At 36.1% G+C, this 26,359-nt stretch overlaps 1 protein-coding gene across 7 annotated transcripts in view; it reads right to left on the reverse strand.

Annotated features, from left to right (window-relative positions):
* TBC1D5 (TBC1 domain family member 5) overlaps positions 1-26,359 on the reverse strand; it is a 498,316-nt gene that overhangs the window by 300,332 nt on the left and 171,625 nt on the right. For all 7 annotated transcript variants that reach the window (XM_064490964.1, XM_064490965.1, XM_031470042.2 and 4 more), the window contains one exon: positions 8,236-8,371. In XM_064490964.1, coding sequence (XP_064347034.1) covers positions 8,236-8,332 — 97 coding nt within the window. In that variant the 5' untranslated portion in view covers positions 8,333-8,371. The remainder of the gene's footprint in view (positions 1-8,235; positions 8,372-26,359) is intronic.

Consider the following 26,359-nt stretch of genomic DNA (forward strand, 5'->3'; position numbering starts at 1 on the left):
ATATCTCTTGAGGATGACTTTGGGATCTCTAACTTTCAGACTGAAGTCTCTTATCTCCAGCTTTCTTTCGAACAGCTTAATTTAGAGGAACTGGGCTCCTCAATGTTCACAGCTCTCTGATTTCACTTCTACCTAGTGTCACACTACTTAAGAAAATCTTTTTTTTTTAATTTTATTTATTTTTATTTTTTAAAACTTTTTTGGCAGGGTGAGGTAATTAGGTTTATTTATTTTTATTTATGAACAGAGGTACTGGGGACTGAACCCAGGACCTCATGCTTGCTAGGCATGCACTCTACTTCTGAGCTATACCCTCCCTCTAACAAAACCTGTTTTTAAGGAGACATTTTAAAAACCACCCACTTTTTAAAAATCATTTTTACTGTCATTTAAGAACTTCCAAGTCACTCTCCCATTTATTTAACGACCTTTATCTCCAACAAAGTTACTGTTTTCCATAATGACTGCACAGACTTACTTACAGGTTTTCATCCATCTAAACTGCTGTTTTCCTTGCTATCTAGAGAGGGTTTTTCATTAAGATGATGTTTTTTGCAAAACTACACAGACAGTAAGAAGATCAGCTGCTGCCAGGGGTTGAGGGGCACGGGGTAGGGAAGGTGGAATAGGCAGAGCACAGAGAACTTTGTGAAAGCACTCTGTACGATACGATACGGATGGACACACGTTGTTATGTATTTGTCTAAACTTACAGAGTGTCCAATACCAAGAGCGAGCCCTAATGCAGACTACGGAGCCTGGGTGATCACCACGTGTGTGTGAAGCCTCATCCCACTCTGCTGGGAGACCCTGAGAACGGGGAGGTGTCGCGTAAGTGAGAACAGAAGGCATATGAGGAATCTGCACTTTCTTCTTACTTTTACTGTGAATCTAAAATCTGCTTTAAAAAAAAAAAGACTCTAAACCAAAACCTATCCAAATCAATGTAAATCATTACACAGAACTAATGAAGGTACTGAGCTGGTTTACTGGCTACCAGTAAACAATATTCCACTGAATTAGTGTATTTAACACTTTTTGTATACTGTTCCCATATCCCCTTACCCGTTACCCCATATCCCACTCCCGTTACCACACCACTCTATATTTCATCTGCCCTGACTCTGTCCCTTCCAAAACTTTCTACTCTGCCTCTTAGAACCCCCTTCTATGATATAACCTGAACTTAACTTCCTTATATTCTCAAGCCATCAATGAATTCTTCCACCATTGACTTCCTTGCCTGCTACCTGCTGTACGCCCCTGACAAAACCACTCCGGCTTCTCATTGTGTCTAAATCCCAGGGGATGAATTTTGCTGGACATAATCCCACAAATTCACAAACTTGTATCACCTATAATTTATGATGTCTATTCTCACCTTTACCCCCATGGTTATGTAATCTTTATCAACTCAATCTAACCTTTGTCACTCTCCACATATTTTCAAATCCTCCACCTTTTCACTCACCTGCAGCAAATTACTTCACCCTAACATATCAAGAAAGAGATGAAAATATCAGTTATATTTCATTGAACTCTCTGCTATCAAACTAATGAACTTACTGCACCTAAACATCCTTTCTCCTTCTCTCCCAGTATTGCAATTAAAATAAGACCCTCTCTTGTTCTTTCTCCAAATCCATCCGTCTTGGCTCTAGATTGCTTCTACTCCAAACTAACAAGACCTAAGGACTCCTCTTCCACTGATTTCAACTTTTTCAAGTACTACTATAACTCTCCTTTCAATTCTTCATGCCACTTTAGTAGAGAGCACAGGATTCGTTTATTTGAAACGCACAGTACTCAAGACTATGGATTCTTGATATTACATAAAGCACTGTGCTTGTCAGAGTCACAGTGACTCCTCAGTGCACACTTCTATTTTCTTAAACTTTTGGCTGACCTCTGGCAGTTTAGCCCACTGTCTCCTTGACATCTTGGCTGCTCTGACTTCACACTTTCTGGGTTTTCCTTCTACTTCTCTAGTCACTCTAAGTCTCCTTTGCAAGCTCCTCTGCTGCTGCAAGGTCTCTAAATTGGCTTTCCCAAAGACTGGTCCTAGGTCCTCTTCTCACACTAGGTGCTGTTACTGGGTGATCACAACCATTCACAGTGTTTTTCCTGCCACATTTAAGCAGACAAATCTTTATCTCCAGCCTAATGCAATATACTAAGTTTCAGACTCATACATCAAAACCTTCAGGATGTCTTCATCTGAATGTCTTAAGGCACTTCTAACTCACATCTGAACCTGAACTTAACAATCTTCTCTGCCACCCCCATCCCACCTGCACCCTGTCAGGTTCCTCCTCTAGAGTTCCCAGTCTCAATACAGGCATTTTCACACACCTGAAAAACTAGATGGCACTTCAAACTTCTCCCTGCTATCGTCTCCCCATACCCAAATGTCCCTGCCAAAAAATTCAAACTTCCAAATATCAACTACTATCAATCCACCTACTAATGTTTCCACGTCTCTTCCTTTGCACTGTGACTTTTCCAGGACAGGACATTGACTTCTCAACTAGAATACTGCAATGGCTTCCTAACTCATCACTCACCTTCCAGTCTTGCTCTATCACTAGAGTTTATTTACCTTACGGTAGCCAGGATAATCTTTCTTAAATACAATTCTGGCCGTAAGGTTCCTTCAATGGACTACTCGCTGTGCTTATATAATGTGGCTTCATGATCTCGGTTTTCATTTGTGGCCATTCCTCCTTTAAACTCTAGCCTCTGACCACAATGAAATTCTGTATGTTCAGCAAAGGGCAAGCTCATAGCACACATGATCAGCCCTCTGTAGCCAAAGGTTTTGCATCCATGGAGCCACCCAATCACGGATCTAATTCAATTCCCATTTTATATAAGGGACTTGGCGCATCCACAGATATTGGTACCCGTGGGGATCCTGGAACCAATCCCAAGTGGATACTGAAGGATGACTGTACTCTGTTCACTCAGTCACCTGGCTAACAGCTGTTTGTCCCTCTGGTTGTGGCTTAGATAGATACCACATCTTCCTTGACCCACTACTACCACCCATTTAAGTTAGATTCCCTCCCAATGTACTACCTGAGCACACTACTAATTTCTTCAGGGAAGCACTTACTCTTTATCTTAACTAGCCACTTACTTTTCTCTGCCTGGTCCCCCAAATCCTGGCTATTAACCATAACAACAAGTCAGTCAGGGCTATGTTTATTTATTTGTTTGTTTTCTTGATAGAGGTACTGGGGATTGAACCCAGGACCTTGTGCAGACTGAGCATGCACTCTACCACTGAGCTACACCCCCTCCCCCCTGCTCAGGACTATGTTTATCTTTTTCAACGTTTTATTTCCAGCACTCAGAACAATATCTGGTACATAGAAGGCGTTCAAATATTTTTTCAAAGACAAGAAACTTGGAAAGAGTTATACACTTAAGAAAAGCCTATACCACTTTAGGTTGCTGATTCCATAATGTTTTGTATGCAAAATAAACAATACTTGCTATAAATCACATTAATAAGTTTTAGAAACCAGAAATTAAGAATACTTCCTTCATTAAATTTTTACTATGTATCTAAAACATTGTATCAATTGTAAACATCCTTGAGTCTCTGCTCCAATACTATGGTCACCAATTTCTGGGGCAAGTAACATCTATTTCCTTAGCTTTCCCTTGCTAAGTGATCTGTGCTCTCAGTTAATGAGGGCATCATAACATGACTCTTTCACAGAAAACTATCTCCACTTGGTCCTTATGGAAATTCTAATACGGTCGTAAGGAAAGAAAACATGGAAGAAATGAATTTTAAAGTCTTAAAAGAAGAAAACTTCCAGTACTAGAATAGTCAGTGGCAATAAAACAGATTTCATACATAACAACTTAGACAGGAAGGAGAATGGTAAATGGAGGAAATTCAGCAATTGCTGATTAACGTAAGGAGAGGAGCTCAAACTGGTAAAACACAGTTCATTCGTCCATTGATTACTTATTGATGGAGTCCATGTGCCAGGCGCTAGGCATACAAATGGTTCCCACCCTCACAAGCTTACATTATAGACAAGAAGACGAACAATAAGCAATGAAACTGATGTAGGATTACATCTGAGGGTTAGTACCGTGAAGGAATGAAGAATGTCAGAACAATGGCAGGTGAGAAGGCCCAGAGTTTACAGCTGGCTTCACACATTTAAGCAAGGAAGGCAGCTATGAACATTACAACCAAGAATGCCATGGAAAACCCCAAAGAGCTGTAAACCAGGAAAAAAAGATTTTTTTCCCTTCTCCCTAAGATGATTTCAGCTAATTAGACCCAAGAACAGGGTTTAAAAGTAATTAGGATGACTCAGACAGCACCCTATACCTTGGCCCGGTATCTTTAGCAGAGCAAACTCATCTTTTACTCACATCTAAACCCACTTCTACAAGCAGCATTTTGCAGGAAAGAGGGAGGCACTTTTGTCTTGTCACTTTAGCAAAGCTATATTTTAACTAACCTCCGACTCGAGCACACCTTTCAAATCTTTTGATCACACAATACTTTGCCTAACCCGTTGGTCCTTTCCTTACATCAAAGAAATAGAAATGAAGAATAAGTAATTAATAGATGACTAGATCGCTTCCCTACCTTTCCTCTCAGTAATCTCCTGAACAGACTGTGTGAACAAGACAGTGTCTAAGGAAAGATCACAAGGAGTCGACAAGCCTGCACACAGTGGGAGAAGGTGACACATCTGATTCCTCATCTCAATGATCAGCTGAGATTACTTCTTTTTTCTGTTTAGAAACTTTCAAGACCAAGTAGACTCTTTAAAGTTGGTTCTGGGACACGAGTCTGCCATCTCCCCAGACTGCCAGCCTTTGCAACCTTTCCGTTCCTACCAGTACTTGTCTCTCAAGTGTTGACTTTTCGAGCCACAATCAGCCAAGCCTGAGTTTGTAACACCTCTGCTATACAGAAAACAATACTAAACGTCGTAATAGGACAACATCGTTTTATTGTTTCAGTAAACTAGTTTACTTAATTTAATTATTACCAATTTATTCATCAGTAAAGCCAGGCACTCCCTTCTAGTTGTAAAACTCTATGATACGATAAAAGGATGGAAGGAAGGAAGGAAGGAAGACAGAGACAGAGACAGAGACAGAGAGACAGAGAGATTGCTTGAGGATAAAAATTACCAGAGGCAAAAAATAGAGTAGGTAGGATATTCTGAATGTCTTGGATTTTTTTTTTAAAGTAGGTTACTGAATATTTTATACATGAAGCTAAAAAGAAAGCTTTGAAACAGGTATTATACAAAAAGGCATTACATCAAGTAATTATCTGAATACTATAAAAGCTTTAAGTAAGAAGTCATGTAAAATTGAAGCTAAAAACTCTGGCAAAATGTAACAAAATGCTATTCTCAAAAGATACCTAACAGAGGAAAACATTCTTTCATCATGAGCAACATTCCAATCTCTCATGAGCTTGGGGAAACAACTAGTCATTCTGAGGCTATTACTTTATTAATAGGATACGTTTCCCTAAATCTTGTTTTCAGTTTAAAATAAAATGATTATTTTTTCATTTAATTAAATCATTAAAAGTTCCGTGCTATGAGTGAATAATAATGAATAGTTGAACAAACAGTTTTACTTTTTTTATGGCTTCAATTGAATTACAAGTAATGTGTCAAATATTAATTAACAGCTTTTGATCAAAGATCTTGGAATTTAAGGCAGTAACTTTTGTATGTGACCAAATTCAGTAGAGTACAGAGGAAATGTTATTCTTTCTATGCTGTTTTCTATTTGAAAAATAAAGCTGTTAAATGTTTAATTCATATGGAAAATATGCCCTAAGATTTTACAATATATATATCTAAACAGGTCTTTTTTTCTGCCCTCACCTACTTTCCTCAACCAGCCATGAAAGTAAACCAATCATATGCAGTTTTCTCTCTAATATTCCTCTTATGTGGCTATTTTTGCTAATTCTTTCCAGAATACTCAGAATCATTTAAATCAGTAATGTACTGTTTTTCTATAAATGTTAGAATACAGATTTGAGAAATTAAAGACCTATTTGTTTACTTATGAAATATATAACAGGGATTTTTTTTTTTAAAAAATCAAACAAAAAACCATGGCTTCCACGCAGGGAAACCACTGATTAAGTCCAGTGTTTGACTTCTTACAAAATGAGTCATCCAGTTGCCACAAATTCCCTTGTGGGAAAAAATGGGTAAAAGGCCTTAAATATGTGCAGAACCCCATCAAAGACATATATTGAAATAAACAAACCATTACTAGAAAGGTGATGATTTTTTCAAGTAAATATGACAACCCCATTAAAATGCAACACACGATTTTCTGCAAAGAAAATCTCAGATGAAATAGATGCTTTATATAAAATATTTACATATACAATGCATAAAACCCACTACGGTTAGTAACCTTTATGGCTTTGAAGAACTAGATATTTACATATCCTTCTTTCTGCATGTGCGTGTGCGTATGTGTGTTTTGTATATATTTTTAACAGTTGACAGCTGTTTTAGAGCATACAGAGATGCCAAGCTGAATGAGGGTCTTGATTACTTCAAGATTAGCTATCTAAAGTTTCTATTCATTTTAAGTGTTGTTAGTTGGAAGAGTCATTAGTCACTTCCTTGTCTCATAGAACATCAGCATACATTTACATTGTTAATGAACATTTGGGGTAAATGAATTAATGGCACTTTTAAACATCAATTCAGTCTTAATAACTTTGTATGTCACAGAAATGTTGGCTAGGATATAAACGAAAAGCCTTTTCAGTAAAGGTAACTACTCATTCCTGCAAACAATAAAAGATAAAATTAATTTAAAATGTTTTTTAACCAATTAAAAAAAAAAAAGAACCTCAATATTTAATGACTAGACCACAGGAAAATATGCACTTAAGGGGAAAAAAAAAAAAGACAAAAAACCAACCCTATGTTCTGAAATAAGCACACAGACTAGAAAATTCTGGTGAAAATATTAACACAAAAATATATTCACTTTTACAATATCTACTTACAGAAGTGCTTATAAATTAATTTGACCTATTTAATTATAAGTACTTCTTACAGATATTACATTTAAGAAAAAACATCACTAGGGAAGACAGTATTATTGTTACCACTGAATTTTTTTAAATGCTTAAAATTGAAATTGGACACTAATTTTTTCATATTATCAAAACCTTACACAGCAGTCTAAATAAAAGCAAATATAAAAATAAAAATCATAAAAATAAGTTGCATACTATTTTCATTAAAACCAACAATGGCATCTGTATGATGTGGAAGGTATTAAAAGATGCAGAAAAGACAAACACACTCCATAAACTCAAGGGCTTGTGTACTAAGGAAATAGCTACTTTAAGAAATCAATTTTTTTTTTTTAGTTCCTAGAACATGAGTTAATGGCAGACCTTTACATCAATAAAGGAAAAAAAAACTGTATTTGAAGTACATAAAACATGTGAATGACTTTGACTAATTATTATTTAAAAAAAAATAAATCTTATAATCCTGATACATGTATTTATTTAATAAGTGAAAAATCAGTTACTTGAGACAATGAATCAACTTTATCAAATGTTTAGTGAATTAGTTAAAAACAAGGTAAGGCTTCAATAATTCTCACAAACTCACTGTTTCCTTCTAAGATACTATGCTATTACTAATACTGAGAAACAAATACAGAGTTCTGAATACACACACATTTAATACATTTTTATAGGGTAGACCCAGAATATAGTCTGTCTTTTAACAAATTCAATGCATAGATCTTTAAAAGTACAGTAACACAAATTTCAATTATTTAAAAAAAGGATATCAGACAAGTCTTTTGTCCTGTAATTATCTCAGTTTGCTGAAAGGAAAAAAAAATCCCTAACACCAAAAGCTTGGACTTCTTTAAAAGATGTACAAAGGCCATTTTGCATTTCAACATCCTTATGCTGAAGTAATAAACTGTTTATGCTTTTTTTAAAAGAATGACAGTACATTAAACACTTGGCTATCGGTAGTGTGTTTCCATAATTAGAAGTCACCGTTTTGTGGTGTTCATCAGCGTCAGAGCGCTGGACGTCCACCCGAGGAGAAGTCCTCAAAGCTGCCCTGCTCATCTCAACCTAGAGAAGGACACCCACAGCAGGCAGGGCTGGCTGGAGACCCTCTGCCAGGCTCCCCAGGGCTGCAGAAGGTATCTGTGTACAAAACTCACCTCCCGGCTTGCTGGAGTCACTGGACAAGGGGTCGATGCCCACTTCTTGTTCCTCTGGCTCCAGAGGATGTCTTGTTTCAGATAAGGAAGGATACATTATGAGAACTGGACAATGAATGTCACCAAAAGTGGCTACCTGGGAGATGAAAAACATGGAGAAAAATGATAAATTTTTTTCTTTCTGCTATGACTGGGCATAAATGCAAAACTGAAATGATTAAATGAGCATTACAAACAGTAACACGTTTCCCACAGGCTCCAGGGACTGTCAGCACACAATGGCAGGCACAGGGAAAGAAATGAAAAAGTGGCACAAAATTTCCATTTCAACAATTTCTCCCCAAAGCTGAACTTCACTGGTAACCTTTATCTCAATGTTCAATTACATTTATTTTTCAATAAACTTCTGTACAAAATGTCGAATTTAAAGTTAAATTACTGTTGCATTTATAACATCCTTTATTTTACTGCCCAAATAACAATTATAACAGGAACTTTCAAAATATAGAAAATATAGCAAACGAAAGTCATTCATAATTGTATTTGCAAAAAGCACCACTGTTAACATTTTAGTTTATTATGCATATTCTTCCTGTCTTTGTTCTGGGTATTTAAAATACAGAGTTTTAATGTGATCCACCATGCTAAATACACTGACTATATGAGTTATCGTATTTTCCTTCCCATAAAAAAGTCTGTGTGATCACTTCTAATGGATTCGTAGCATTATATCACTGTAACAACCGATGTAACCAATTCCTTATTAGTAAACAGGATGCTTTTGGTTACTTAACACTATAAACAGCCTCATAATGAGTATCTTTCAGTAATATGTGTTGTACCCATGACTGTTTCCTTAGGATAAATTCCTATAAGCATAATTGCTGGACCAAAATATGTATTATAAAAAATAATATTTCGTGGTAAGTTTTGGCAAATTATGCTCTAGAAAGATTTTCATATAATAGAACAATTCATTTCCTCTGGACCCTTCTCAACGGTGAGAATGAGTAACTCCTCTCTTTTTACTGAACCAATATGATAAAGTTTTATATTGCATTTGCTTGATAACTAGTGAGATTACTGAAGACTTCATATGTTTTCCCTGACATTTGTTACTGTCTTTTGTGTATACAGTTTATTATTATGATTGTCTTCAGGATTTGTAAGCATGCTTTAAATATTAAGTATATTAAACCTTTGTCATAAGCATATATATATCTTTCTCTGAGTGTGTCTGTCTCCAAATTATATATAGTTTTTGTGGGCATAGTAACTTTTTCATTTTTATGTACCCAAATATATCTGTATCTCCTTTATGGATTCTGCCTCTCGTATTATGCTTACAAAGGCAAGATTATGTAAATAATTACCTATGTCTTCTTTTATTGTTTTGAAGGGTTTTCCTTCTCAATTTTCTGCAAAGAATTCCAATTTAAACACAAGATGTTTTAGAAATTAAATTGTTTTTGAACTTCCAAACTACACTACTTATAATTTTTACATGTCTATAAGGTACAAGTGACATTCCCAAATCAGAATCTTCTAAAAAATATACTGGGTTCACTAATTTTCATCCAAAATAATGTAAGTAATATAATCTTTCAAATTTCAAGAGCAGGGGGACATGATAGGCAGGGGAAATGTGGAATGCTAAGTTGGAAAAGCAAGTCCAACCAAAATGAGTATATAATTTTGCAGGATGTAATCTCCACTAATGGAGGAAAGTTCCAGAGAAGCCCGTGAATACACAAATTCTTGTCCCAACACAGAATGCTCCTTTATCCTGTTTACTTTCTTTCTAAAACTCTCCCTTCTTAAAATCACTCTTGAACATTTTCTGATTTTTATCAGACCCCTCCAACTCTCACCCACCCCAACTCGCAGTCAGATGTTAACAAATCCTTTCCCCCTCAGATCATGGCAAGAGAAGCGGAGGGTTAGGCAAAATCAGCACTTAGGAAAACAGAACTTTCACTGCCAACAGACAGTAAGAATTTCAAAAGCCATAAATCCTAAGTTCATAAATCTAAACAGTTGTCAGTTCTTGCTTCTTCTGTGTACAAATCAGTGTACATATATGGAGCGCTAATTATACAGAAGGAACTCTCGGGAATGTAATCTAGTAGAGGATAGCAAAATGCAGATAATCAATTATAAAACAGATCTGATCAATTCTGCTGACCAAATGAATGAACAGATTGAAAAACAAAGTCCTTTACTACGGAGAAGTAAAGATCACCAAACTCAAACACCTAAAGGGGTCAGGCGAGAAGCATTATTAGCTACAGTTAACTTCGTCTGAGCAATGAATACATGACAAAAACTACTCTAACCAGTTCAGGTTCACTCATCACTTCATCCTCCCAACAACCCTGTGATGTACCTTCATTGTCATTTTCATTTTACCAAGAGAAAACTGAGGTGCAGAGAGATGAAGTAATGTGTTTACAACCACACAACCAGTAGGTGTTGAAGCCAGCACCCACCCTACCTGGCTCCAGAGCTCCCACTCTACCCCACTATCCATGTGGCTCTCATTAAGTCAAACAGACAAGGTGTACACTAAGGGGGTTTAAGGGGAGGAGGTCTGTGAACTGCAACATCCTCTTCTCTGCTTCAACATTTTCAAGAAAAGCTAGAAACCCAAAATTTTATGTGAAATCTCTTTAGTTCTGAGAGTTGGCAAATAATTTATTAAAAAAAAAAAGTGGGTGGAACTGATTAAACACATGTCCAAATTGTATTTGGCCATGGACAACTATTTTAATGTAAAATTCATATTCTCCATACATTTTGTCATACTCTTTAAAAATACAAAGGTAAACATTTGAAAATGAGTATTACAAGTCAACTGCTGAATTTCCTTAAAACTTCTTTAATATTCTATACTATGTTTTCATATCATTAATTTCTCATTTTTATAGTATATACTTCCCACTGTTACTTACTATACCTACAATATACAAATAAGGGGATTTTATACATTTTAAACTTTTGAGAAATAAGCAACAAGCAAACTGATATCAAAGCATATTTCAAAAAGCAACATTAAAAAAACCCCTCTTTATAGCTAAAATAAAATACAACATGATGATCAAATATTCATTCAAGATGCTCATAGTTGCTTAGGGTCTTTTTAAACTCCTTAGAGAAAGTTAAGATCAAATCATTCACTGATTTTGGCTTTTATAATAATGTTTTAGAAATTGAGATGTCTATGGTAATACCTAATAACCAGAAAACAAAATTTACTAAATACACCAGTTTACAACCATTCTATAGAATCAGGCATCTACTATGTTTTAAATTATTATGCCTATAGATTGAAACTGAGTCACTGAAATACCTTTATATTCAAATAAAGCAAACTTGCTGAACAGTAATAATGAGTTATTTTCAAGAAAATTGTTGAAGAAAGAGTTTGGATAATGTCCTTTTCTTTCAATTACAGATATAATAATAATCTAGTTCAAAAGTAACTTAAGAAAGTGCTGGGGTTTTTTATTTTAAATACAAAGGGCTATTTTAGCTTTTTAGAACATAAAAAATACTTAACTGTGTTGGTTACTGCTATGATGATTATCTTACAAAATTACAATATAATGTGGCTTTCAAATATGAAGTAATTCTCTTAAGAACTTTCCAATTTGTGTTTTTGACTGTAACAACCACTGAAAATATATGCCTTTAAAAAGCAGGACAGCAAAGGTTTTTAAACAAATGTGTCTGTATTTATTTTAATCACTATGAATCATTATGAATAAATTTTGTACCTATAAATATCAGACTGTAAGAAAACATTAAATAAAAATCAAATAAAGAATTAAGGCAATTTTCTTAGTCTGGAGATTTTTAAGATAACGACTATAAAAGTCAAAATGGCATAAACACTTTGAAACTCAGAAAAGACCACTGCATCTTATGTCGGTGTACTTGATAGGTCTCAATCTTCCCTACATAGATGCTAAGTATATACATATATAAAAATATATAATGACCAAAAATATGTAGCTTAGTAAATGACTCCTCAAATCCGTAACCGATAGACTTGTTTTTCTTAAATAATGCCAAGCTGTCTCTAGACTTGCCCGAACTGACAAAAATGGTAAAGAATTCTAAAAAAATAAAGGCGATCTTATTTTGTCCAATTCGGAAAGCACAGCAATATACCTTCTAAGACCTGAGAAAGGGATACCCCTCATTTGCCACACTACATATACTTACATATAAATAACAGTTAAAAGTTTCCTGCTTCTTATAAACTCAGAATTCACAAAACTCAAAGTTGGTTAAATAATATGGTTTTACTGATATCCTGGTCACAGGAATTGACACGTTAGGCTGAAACTGCCATTTAAAATCCAAAACTAATCATAAGGACAGTTGCATTAGCTTCACAAATCTGGTTTTTGCAGTATTAAATCTTAAAAGTAATCTGTCTGAAAAACGGGAAGTCTTGTGAAAATAGTTAATATTTAATGAAAGGGTAAGAGTTTAGCACTAAAGCCTGGAAGACAGTTTTCAAGTATGTTAAATTAAATTTCAAAACAATTTATTTTCCATGTAAACTGAAGCAATACAAGCAAGTCTGTAAGTGAAAATTTCAAATTATTAGCAGTGTACAGCCAAAAGAACAGATTAGTGGAATAAAATTTTCTCTTTTAAGAAATTATCATATAAACAAAACCTCTAGAAAAACAGGTGATTCCCTCTGAATCTGAAGTTCTATGTTTCTCAACTTCTATTCATTCTTACACGGTTTCTAATACACAGGCACGGAATTAGCATTCTGAATTGTCTCTTCTAAAGACATCCATATTCAGAAAAGCTCATATAAGCATACTTCATTCATTTAAATTCTTGACTGATGGTAAACTTAGAAGTCAAACACTGAAATGACAGAGTAATATTACTTTACATAAAGATAGCTCCTATAAGAAAAGCATATCAAAGAGCTTAAATGAACTGTTTCCATAGCACAGTTATAAAAGGGGGAGAGGATACAGCATAAATGAATTAACTGTTACAGGTAGCACACATTCTCCATGATGGGTATATAACCTAAAATATGACATCTTGGCTATAAAAGCATGAAATTGAAAGAAGCTCTGTTTTCATAATTAAGACAGTAATGGAACATTATCTATAGAATTGGCAAAAAAAAATCTCTTTATTTTTTATTTAGAAATATTGGTAGCTAGAGATTTTGATGGTCAGGAATAATGATGTTTTAAAGTCTTAATCATAAGGGAGAGAAGGAGGTAGGAAAGAAGGAAGAAGAAAAGAAAGAAAAAGAGAAATGACAGGAAACAGAAAGGATGAAGTTCCATTTTTAAATTCTGTCAATCTTTAATGCAAGAGTGCTACATTGGACTTTAAGTTAATTAAGTATTAAAATCAATCATCTGAAAGTCTTAATATTTAATATTGGTTAGATTGTATATCAAAGTAGTTTTATTATTTATTTACTCCAAACCTTTCCAGAATACTTCATCTGACAACAGGGGGTCTGTTTCTCACAAGATAAATGCATTTACAATGCCAAATAAATTATATATAAAAGCATTTATCTTAATACATGTCATTCAATATTAAATATCACCCATTGGTAAAATCCTGAAACCCTAATTCATTTTTGCCAAGCACACAATTGTATTATTCAAGTGTTGTCTATTAAACAGGTACAGGACTATAGTAAGGGTCTACACAGAGAACCATCGTCAAAAGAAAATTAAAACAGATTTAATGCTTATAATTTCCAGGCTATCAGAGCAAGAATTTCAGAGTAAACAATCAACTATAAAAATACTAGATTCACGAACAACCGACATAACCATGCAGAACTATGCAGAATATATGAAAGGTTCACAGGTGGGCTTAAATGTTTCATACTGAGAAATAGGAATCTGTTTGGCCTTTCAATATTCAAATGCTGTAAAGTAATAGAAGGTGGCAGTTGTGACCATATAAACCGGGAGAAAACTGAGCATATGAAGAGATCAAGGTGTTTTCAGAAGCATATGAGCGACTGTGAGGAGATGCTTCTAAAACTCCACGTGGATCTGATGCTTACCCCTTTTAAGTGGTACGGCTGAGAAACCCAAAGACACTTTAATGAAAACAGCATTTTTAATTAAGTAATAATAGCAAAAACACAGCAGTGATTAGGAAGTAGGCACTGTTCAGGCACTTCTACTTTTAAACATCACAACCCCTCTATGCAACAGACACTATTTATTATCCCTTTTTCTGGTTAGGCAACCACAGAGAAGTTGGGGAATTTATTCACAGTCACACAGCTATTAGTGGCCAAAATACCTCAAATGACTTAATAATGGCTTAATAAATGTCTAAGAAAAATTAAACCAGGATTTATAGGATAAATAGTTTTCTTTATTGTTGACTATAGTATAGTGTACAGGTACACCGCAGAGATACTGCGGGTCCGGTTCCAGACCACTGCAACAGAGCAAATGGCACAATAAGGAGTCTCACGAATATTTCGGTTTTCCAGTGCATTGAAAAGTGATGTTCACACTATACTGTAGTCTACTAAGTGTGCAATAATGGCACATCTAAAAAATGTACACACCTTAATTAAAAATACTTTATTGCTAAAACATCATCTGACAACACAGGGTCACCGTAAACCCTCAAATACATTAAAAAAAATAAAAACAAAAACAAAAAATAATGCCATATCTGCAAAACACAATAAAAAGAGGTATGCTTGTAAAGGAAAGCATTCTAGTTTACTTTTCTCCCAGACAAGCTTTTGAAGATCTAGGATTGTAAGTTAAATAGACACTTTATAGCCACATGGTATGGGTGTTCTCCAAATCATCATCCTAAGAATAAACACATGTCCAGTGAGAAAAGAAAATAAGCTGTGAGTGCAGGCATAGTTTATACATTCTTCCACAAAATTATAATTTGTGAATAAGTCACACTGGACCTTTGGAGTCACTATCAAATGGCCAAAATTGTGAATTATTTAGATCCTAAATGCTATGATTTTCATTACACCAACCACTCCAGTACTAAGTAACATCACTGAGGGCAGGCCAGCAACTAAGGAGCATCACCTGGTCCTCTACAGCCAAAGTGGCTTCAAAGTAGCTTACATAACAACATTTGCACTTTCATCCCTCCACAGTTTCATTCGTACTTCCTTCCCTCCTAATAGGGCCTTTCCTATTCACTTTTCTAAATCCTATACAGAATTGGAACAGCCAGCTTTCCCCTTGGGGACTGATGCCACGAGTGACTGTCCCTGCTCTTCCACAGCAGAGTCCTTCGTGTGCCGCACCACAATGAAGCAACAGATGCCAGTAACTAGAAAATGAAGAACTAAGTTTGTTCTGCGTTTTTGTCAACAGCATTAGTATAGATTTTTCTTATGGAGAGAAGGTATGTAATGGGAAACTTCAGTAGAAAGTAAAATTTTTGTATTCAAGTTTTTACATTTCCTCTGTAGTGTGACCACTCCTAACGTAGCTTTCAACTCTCACTTAAACTCTTGCAACGCCCTCCCCAATGGGTCTCCCAGCTTCCATTCTTCCTGGCTGTTGTCAACACTGTTGATTGCCTTTGCAACAAAATTCAAATTTTGTTCCAGCCATGTGCTCCTGGAGAGGAACCCAGTGGGTGAGTTACAGTTGGTCTAAGCCAGTCCCATTTCTTGTGCCATGTTGGTTGGGATGCATCATACCATGTGAATGGAAGTTGCCCAAGGGCTTCTAGAGGGACCCAGGGGGTGAGTTACAACTGCTTTAAGCCAATCATCATGGCCCCATTTCTTGTGCCAGATTGGTTGGGATGAGCCATTCCATGTGAATGGAAGTTGCCCAAGGGCTTCTAGAGGTTTTTCTCCCAATTACAAAGATGTATACTCTTAACTGCGGTGGATGACCCAGCCTAGATTCATCCCACCTCTAGCCTCCTTGCTGTATGTAGTAACAGAAACCTTACTGTGTAACCCAACTGAGATTTCCTATTAGTGCCAGATTTCACAGCCGAACATATCCACCTCCTCCAGTCCATTACTATGTACCATTCAACATGACTTCTTTCCATTGTAAATCCAAATTCTTTTAAATCCAGGCCTAGCGCTCTGATCCTACCCTCCTCTCTGCCCTGCGCTCTGGCCACACTGGACTTTTTCCTGGTCCTTGAACAAAAACACAGCTCATCGCCACTTCAGGTCTGCACATTCCTACTTCCTCTGCTGCGACACTCTGCCCTTAGTATCACTGACATATCTGCTCAAGTTCAGGTCAGCGCAGAAAGCTTTTCCTGGAGCCTATCTAATCCACTGGCAAATCGTGCTGCTTCTACCTTCAAAGTGAAATCAAGAATTAGGCCATTCTGTACCACAGTCCCCCTGATCCGGGCCACAGCCAACCCCGGCCTGGACTATTTAATTCTCTCCAGTATGTCTCCTTGTTTCCAACCTGGCCATCTACAATCTCACTTGTGTGATCCATTTATAAGTTAGCTCAGCTCATGTCTCACCTCTGTTGAAAACTTTCCAGCAGTTTCTCATCTCACTCAGGATAAAATAAAATATCTTCACAAGACTCCACAGGATCCTGCCGGAGCTTCAGCTTTGATCTTCCATCCCCCGCCCTTCCTGCTCAAGCCCTCCAGCCCTAAGGGCCTCTTTAGAGTTCCTCAAAGGTGCTAAGCAAGTTCTTGCCACAGGGGGCCTTTGTCCTTCCCTTAGTTCCAAAACACTTCCCCTTAGACACCCATCCACGGAGAGGACTCTCCCCTCCACCGCCTTCCACAGTCCAGGCTCAAATGCCACCTGATTTGTTAGGTCCCCATGATCACAGGGCCACACTCAGCACACACCCTCCCCTCCTCTCACTTTGTTACCCATCTTCACTGACGACATTTATCCCCAGCTGACATGCTCCAAATTTGTTTGTATTTTCCTTACCAGGCATCACCCTATTATAATTCTATGACTGCAAAAGCTTTACCTATTTTATTTACTTCTGTATCTCCCGTATCTGGAAGGTATCATTATGTTTTTATTTATGGCATTTCAGAGGACAGTTTGAAAGAATCCAATAAGGCACAATGAGAGAAATCTAACTGAATCCAAGTTAGTTATTAATTTAAATCAAGTTTTCAAGAATTCGTAGGTACATGTCAGGGACATATATTAGCATAAAATACATGTAAGTAATTAGAATTAAAGATATTTGAGAAGACAGATTCCAAAAAACAGACTACAAATTAGGAAATTAAGATCATCTAGTAATAATTACTTTAAAGAAGCAAGGACCTGTCCCTCGAGGTGAGAGTTAGCCTTAGACCCCGGGCCCTCTCCTGGGAGAGCCTGTGGCAGTTCAACACATGCTCTGTGGGGCTGCTCAGTACTCGCTCAGAAACACAAGGTGGGAGAAGAGAGCCCAAGTTCCCTACAGACCCACAGGCTCTCAGATGCCCCCTCACGCACACACACATTTCTGCCATCTGTACTCGCCACGCTCTAAACGGGTCAACTGTTATCTTGAACCTTGCCCATTGGTTAGAAATCCTCCCCTTTCCCACGGAAACCAGGGAAGACCAAAGGCAGCAAGAAATCTGTGCATTTTACCCAACCTGTGATCTGTGCTCTGTGAGTCAACCCCATCTACTTACATGAAAAAATAACTCACATCTGGTTCACGGCTGGAACCAGAAGTTTCGCTCCTAAATATACCACTACAGTGGGTGAAAACTGTCATAGGCCCTTGCATTTCAACTGTAAATGCTTAGATTTTGAGAAACTTCTGAGAAACCAGTAACATATTATTGATGGTTATGTGATATGCAAGCTTTACAAAGTTAACCATCCATAAATAAACAATAAAAGGACCAGGCACAAGCCAATGATGCAAACATGTCATTAACCCATGACGGTGATTAATCAAATTAATGGAGTTCATGAAAAAAGTTAACCACTGGAATTTCCAAGAATCTTTATGTATATTACAAAAAACGGAACAGCGTTTCAATGATAAAAGTAGAGTTTGAAAGTGTTTTAGAATAACATCTGGTTTATATTTGACATCAAGTAGATGATATCTTATGGCTAATCTTTTAAGTCAATTTTATTAAAATTACACATACACAAACACAAAGAAGGTATGCTATATGACTAACTCTGTATCTACTCTTGTTTTGAAAGATGTTTTTACTTTTATTTCAATTATCTATTTTCTCTTCAGAAGAATTAAATTCTACATAAAAGATGGCACTTTGTAATGAAAGACAAACTTTATCTATTTGTTAATTTCATGTAATACCTATCTCATGACAAACACAAGAATTAAATAAGATCATGTGTGGGAAAACATACCAAAAACTACAGTGGAAACAAGGTTCTCTGTTGTAGTTTACTGACATTAATGATCGACATTAGACATTTTTATAAGATAGCAGATGTATGACATCTTTTTAAGGTTATCCTGATACTGCAGCTAAATACAAGTGGTGGAGACTGTAAAAGAGAGAGTAAGAATGAACTGGGGGAGGGGAGGAAGGGCCCTCCTGGCAGAGGAGACATCTGTGCAAGGGCTCAGCAAGAGAGAGACAGGAGGTGCAGGTTCCATTTGAAGTCACAGGGAGTCGGGCTCAGCAGGCTGAAATCAGGCTCAGGAAGGAGATGGAGGCAGGACTTAGGGACCACACTTAAGATCCTGAGTTGTTTCTTAAGGGCAGTGGCAGCCACTAAATAACTCTAGGTATAGAGGAGGGAACACCTGCTGTGGTGTCTCCATACTTACTCTTCCTCCAGCTACACCAAACCACGTCCCTCCGAATTTCCATACATGTGACCCCTCTGCCCCATCCTTAAGATGCAGCTCAAAATTCACCTTCCCTCGAAGTTCCTTCCCTGACTGCTTCAGATGCCCATTTACCTTGTGTACAACACCACACTAACAGGAACCATTCCTTAGTGTAACGGTTGGTTTTCCACTAACCTGTACTCTTTCTAAGGACACAGGATGTGATTTATCTATATTCCAAGGTACTAATACACAAGCACTTGCAAAAATCGTTTATTCAATGAACTGACAAAACCCAAGACATGAGTATAATTCCCAGATATGAGGATTAATTCAGTTATGCTTGCCCGTAACAAACAAGCACACAAACTGAAATGACTTAAAAGAGCGTTGGAGTATGTCACAGGAACAAACACTGCCTTAAATTACGCTGCACTACAAGAGCTTAGCTATGCCCCACTGTTTGATATAACCAAAATCTCTCATTTAACAACTACATACTGAACACCTATTAGGGGCCAAGTACTCCAGCACTGATCCTCGTATCAAACGCAAATTCAATAAGCAGTGAGCTTAATTCTATATACTGCCTGGTGAAAATTACCCCTGTGATGCTGTATGTTACAACAGCCCTGAAAGGTGATACTCAGTTTCAACCATAACTTTGGACATTCTCACAACAGATAACAAACTAGATTACTCAGAATGTTTTCTTTCCCATGAAATCAAAAACCTTTTTAAAATGTCAGCCTTGAACATTATAAAATTATACAGAATGATGAGGAACCAGGCTTATAGTGCATATAAATATGAGAGCATATCAGACTGCATTTAATTACCAGTTCAAACAACAACCTGATCTAACCTTTGACAAGTAAAATAAATGTTCTGAATAATTTAACTAAAGCAAACATTTGCTGTTAATGCCAGCTAATTACAGTAAGAGCTGGAAAGAGAAGGGGAAGAAAGATGTGGAAGAGAAGGGGGGACGGAATTTTTTTAATTAAGGTTGAGATCTTCAACTATCCACTGAAACATTATTTTTTTTCAATGAATTCAATTCACATAAAAGGGCAAAGTCAGTTGAGCGAAGTTGCTTTATAAATACTCAGATGAAGTAACTTATAGCTGATTAGAGAGCTCATTCTTTCAGTCAGTAACAATCACGAGACAGGCATGGGGACACGGAAACTAGGTACAGATTAATCACGGTATGATCACCCCCTTCATTCAAGTGGCTCAAAGTTTAGTGAGAAAAAAAGCCCAGGAAATAGGTATTAGTATCAGTATCGTATTATTATTAATTCATTAATTAATTGAAATAATTCATTAAAATAAAATAAAATAAAATAAAATAAAATAAAATAAAATAAAATAAAATAAAATAAAAATACAGATGCCCAGTTAATTTAAAATTTCAGAAATACAACAAAAGTAATATCTGGAATATATTTATACTAAAAAGTATTCATTATTCATCTGAAATTCAAATTGAATTGTGTATCCTGTATTGTATCTGACAACCCTACCAGTAGATAAATGAAGATGGGTATTTATGGGAAAATAAGTGGTGTGTCCACTGTAGGAGCTCCAGGATTAAATGAGACCAAAACTCTTAAAGGGTGATTTCTCAAAAGGCAGGAAAGAGTTGCTCTTCCAGAGCTGTTATCTGATTGCTGATGGGGAAGACCAAAATACACTACACAAACGGACAGACCTAGCCCCGCCAGAACTGATTTTTCAATTATCCTTTAAAAAGGAGCTGCAAAGAAGTACAGTAATAAACAAATGAACAATCTTCCTACTGGAAATCATCAGCTACCAAATGGCAGAAAAATGAAACATCCTGACAAAAATCCAAAAGCCACCAAGGACCCTGCTGAGTGGAAATAAAGTACACGATTGTTCGTAAACTGAGGCTATCATCTTTTACCCCTGAGGGGAGGTGTATTTCGAAAGAAAAAAAAAAAAAAAAAAACCAAGGAAAATTGAACTTTGTTCATTTGTTGAGGCCACTCTTATTAAATTATATAACATTTTCACGTGTGTACTGTAAATAAAATGTTAATAACTATGACTGATAATGCACAAGAATCTAAGGTATGTTAAGCTCTTAGTGTAACAAATTTAAAAAATTACTCAATAATGCATAATGTGAAGACATATTATACTCCATATGAAACTGTCAATGTAATTGATTAGTGACTTCAAAAGGAACCAGCTTTGCTCATGTGGCAGAAGCTTCCAAGTCTCAATATAAATGTAAAAATGTTTCAGTTATAATAGAGAAAAGAAAAACTCCAATTCCCCAACTTGATGACATATAAATATACATATATGGTTGATTAACAGAAAATGGCAATTGTTTAAGATATTAAAACTTAGCATAAAATAATGAATACGACCTGAGGGTTTTTCTCGGAATCTTTGGTATCCATGTTGATCGTAATTGCTCCACCTCTGCCCAAAAGATGTGTGTGCATATAACTTATGTATGTTTTCTAACGCCAAAACCATTTAGATGTCCATGTAAAAAAACTGATATATATGCATACCTTAAAATGTAAACACTATAGGCTCTCAAAATGAGAATTAAAGTATTTAGGTTTCATTTTTATGAGAGAGAAAGTTTAAAGTACTGACACAATGAAAGATGGATAAAGAAGAAAGCTCTATGTATAAAAGACAGAAGAAAATACACAGCACTCACAGAATATCTTGATGTTATGAAACACTATGGCTGTTATTGAAAAACTGTTCAAGACATCAGTGCATACTAAAAAACAAAATAACCCCATGAACTCAATGTAGAGCAAATGAAGGCCTGACAGGGTTCATGAAAGGGCACAATGAACAAAACTGAATAAACACACAGATAGCAAGAGGTACCCAGGGACTACAGAGGAGCTACACAAACCCGACCCCAATCACCAGAGAGTTTCACTAGCAGAAACAGATGCCTTTTCTTCCCGTGTATACACTTTACGCAGAAGGTAGTAGCATATTATCTCCAAAATTTCGTCGAATACCACAATCAAATGTTTAAAAGTACATTAAATTAGACGTATAATTCTTGCCATACTGATTTAAATGAAATCATTGCATAATTTTTTAAACTCTGATAATTTATTCCTAAATTTCAGTAAACAATTTAAAAGTAGATGACAAACTTCACGTCATGCCTTCCTCCTTGTAAAACAATGACACAGTCATTTGGAACTACAATGTGTTATTTACACACTGAGCGAGATAGATATTTGAAGGCTCTGAAAACTGTTTAAGGTCTGGAAATTTGGTCCTAATTTATAATGGGAATAAATAGGATCAACCACTTCAAGTGTCATTATTATAAACTTTTTCCTGAAAAAATGGAGGCTTTCAAAATCAGACAATTTCCCCCGCCACAAGTCCAAATATACTCATTCATTTTTATATAAGTACATTTTTACGAAGTCTTTCTTTGCAAAGGAATGTTTTTATGCCATAACTTTAAAAATTATAACTATATATTTCAAATTGCTAGAATTTTAAATCCTACAAAATCAAGAAAAAGATTAAGATGGTCAGTTATTTTTAATATAGTAGGAGGACTCTGCCCAAGTACTGTAAAGCTCTAAGTTTTTACCAAATTTTTGAGAAAGGTCATACTACTTATTTAACAGTGATAACCGAATATAAGTGGTCAAAGCACTAAACTTACATGATTTAGTTATAAAAATACACCTGTATGATGTATTGTCTTCCTCATATTTGAGAAACTAATACTTTGCTTTCAAATATAATATGGATTATTTATATATAGCACATACATCTTTATAGAATCAGTCTAGTGATTTATTTACAGAAGCGCCTTAGCACCAAAAACAATAAAAGTATGAAAATTTTACTACTAGAATTTAATATTGGACATGGTGACTGAAATTCTTGATATATTTCTTTAAACCATCTCATTTCAAAAATAATTAGGACAATTATAAAAATGGATCATGAAACAATCTTCATTAGAAGCATGTTAAAAACAACATTGAATTTTTAGATATACTTTAACATTTAATGTACTCTTATTTTCATGACTAATCTAGTAATTTTACAATATTTAAAAAAGTTTAAGTAAAATTTTAAAAGTGAAATTGCTGGATGAAATCCTTTGTCCATCTTTTGGAGAAATCAAAAGCTTCACAGATACACAAAAGCTAAAAGAACTCAGCACCACCAAACCAGCTTTACAACAAATGTTAAAGGACCTTCTCTAGTCATCAAACCATAAGAAAAGAGAACAAAAAGAAGAAAGAGAGAGAGAAAAAAAAGGGAGACCTACGAAAGATGTTGGCTGTTCGGGGTCTTTTGTGATTCCTTATAAATTTTGGAAATGTTTGTTCTAGTTCTGTGAGGAATGTCGCGAGTAATTTGATAGGGGTTGCGTTGGATCTGTGGATTGCTTTGGGCGGTGTGGCCATTTTGATGGTGTTGATTCTTCCAATCCAAGAGCACAAGAAATCTTTCCATTTCTTTATGTCATTTTGGTTTCAGAGTATAAGTAACTTCCATGGTTAAGTTTATTTCTGGGTATTTTGTTGTTTTTGATGTAATGGAAATGTCTCTGCCAGTTATAAAATTTTGGTTTTTGAAGTGAAAAAAAAAAAAAAGTGAATGAAGGGCCGCAAACGGCAAACTCCTTTGTCCATCCTTAACTCTAATAAAACATTGTCAAACTCTTACCCAAACACCCTATACCAATTTCTGTGTTGATACGGGAGAGTCCCTGTTTCTTAGCATCAAGAGATTTATTTTTCCCCAGTCTGAATGGTATGAAATAGTATCTCATTGTGGTTTTAATTAGGATATCCTTGACTACTTGATTGAAAATCTTTTCATCTGTTAAATTAGTCAGGGTTCTCCAAAGAAACAGAACCAATAGGAGATATATATATACATAGAAAGAGATTTATTATAAAGAAATTGCTCCCATGATTATGAAAACCAGGAAGTCCAATCATCAACATGGACAAGCAGCCTGGGAATTCAGGAAGAGCCCGTGCTCTGGTTTGCAGGCCAGCAGGCTGAAAGAGATGATGTCGTATATGAAAACCAAGTCACTGCAGTGTAGAATTCCTCTTGCTTGGTGTGGTGGTGGGGGCGGGGGAGGTCAGCCTTTTGTTCTAGTCAGGCCTTCAAGTACTTAGATGAGGCCTACCCACATTATGGAGGCCAATCTGCTTTCTGTCCATTGAAATATTAATTTCACCCAAACACCCTCACAGAAGCACCAACAACAATGTCTGAGCAAATACCTAGGCACCCCATGGCCCAGTCAAGTTGACAAATAATAACATTCACATCTGTTTACTGGCCATTTGGGTCTCCTGCTCTGAGTGCTGCCAGCTCAATGTTTTGCCCAATCTTCTACTGAACTGTCTTTTGCTTAATGATTCATACCATTTTTCAAAAAAATAATCATGGCTATATAATAATTCTGATACAGTACTGAGAAACAAAAGTACAATGCACATTAAATTATTATTCACGTACACTTTAAATGGTCCCCTTATGATGAATTATATTGCAGGATGCATTCTGAGAAACACTGATTTAAAGAAAATCAAATCTTCCCTCTGTAAGTATGGTACAATGAACAATAGGTTATGTTCCTGAACAAGAAAGAAATAGAAATTAGTATGATAATAATCTGTTCAATGTCTTTCTCTGTGCTAAAAAATGTCCACAGTATTGATGATTACTAATATTTAACTGAATGCTTACTGAACACCAGGCACTGCGCTTTATGTTTTCACACCAATCTGGTCAGCAGATCTATAAAAGGTGTCATCATTGTCCCTGTTTGGTACAAGTGGATATTGAGGCTCGCAGGTACAGGATCTCGGCCCAAGGTCCCACTGAGTGGCTGGGACATGAATTCAGATTTATTTAGAAAGTCACTGTAAGACATTGTCCTGGCTTCCGACTGTGTACAATGGCACTGGGACAGGAACACGAGGGAAGAAAGAATGAAGAGGCAACATCCTTGCTATCCTGACACTAACCATCTGCCAAGAGGTAGAATTCGGAAAATATACAGACCACATCATGAAGGACAGAATGTCACAGCAAAGGAGATGTACTGGAAGAGCTCCAGCTCTAAGAGGTCAAGGGATAATTACAAGGAACTAAAGAGACTTCATGGAGAAGGGGAACTTTTCCAGGACAGGCTCTGAAGGAAGAGTAACATTTTGACCGGCACAAGTGGACAGAGAGGGCTGCTGATCAGAGGTTGACTCAACAAAGATTGTCCCAAAGGCAGCAAAATGAACAACAAAGTAGTAAGTGCCTATGTCTGCAAAAGGGAACCCTGCAATGAGAAAAAGGCAGCTGCAAAACAGACACAATATTATTTCCCATGAAATGCAAATTATTAACAAAGCTTTTTACATTTCAACAGCAGCTTGCACTTTAAAAGAACTGTCACATATATCATGCATTCTCAATGGGAGTGATAGTGTCCCTGAGGGGACAAAAATTGGTTGTTGAGGCGGGGGGAACCTTAGATATTACAATGGTTTATGGCCCTCCAACAGGCCACAGGACATGAACAGATACACAGTATATCTGTGGTATCAAATGTCATTGGGGAAGAGAGTTGATTGAGGGTTTTTTTTTTAAAGGTTTTTAGGGGAGCAATGATGAAAAAAAGGATTGACAAACACCAACAAATACTACCTTATGTGATCACCCCAACCATCTAGTGGGTAAGAAGGGTATCAGTCTTCTTTTTAAAAAGCATATGAGACACATAAAACTAGACGAGGTAAATGAATGAATAAAGGAGAACATCAGGTAGTTCAGAGCAAGATGAAATGTTACAAATATACGCGAATGTGTGTGCGCATGTGTGTATAACATGAAATAATGTGCGACCTCACTCATAATTAAAGAAATGTCAACTAAAACAGTTAAATGTAATTTCTCATCAAATTTGCAAAAGAAAAAAAGGTGGATAATACCTAGTGTTGATAAGGATGTGGAGAACCAAGCACTTTGATTTTGATTAACTTGATTATAGAAGTGCAAAATTTTGAAAAGCAATCTGGCAACAACTATCAAAATTACAAATGCATGTATCCTTTGATTCAGCAGTTCTACTGCTAGGAATTCATCCTAGTGGCTTACCCTCTAGCCAAATCTCTGCAGAAAGAGGTTGACTGTAATAGTCAAAAACTGTCAACAACCTAAATATCCACCCATAAGGAATTGATTTTATAAATTATGATAATCCAGAAATGTAATAATACAGAGGCATTAGAAACATAAATTCACTGATGTAGAAAATATAAAAAGGATAC

Source organism: Camelus dromedarius, chromosome 2 (genome assembly GCF_036321535.1).
Source record: "Camelus dromedarius isolate mCamDro1 chromosome 2, mCamDro1.pat, whole genome shotgun sequence".
In the NCBI taxonomy this organism is placed as follows: domain Eukaryota; kingdom Metazoa; phylum Chordata; class Mammalia; order Artiodactyla; family Camelidae; genus Camelus; species Camelus dromedarius.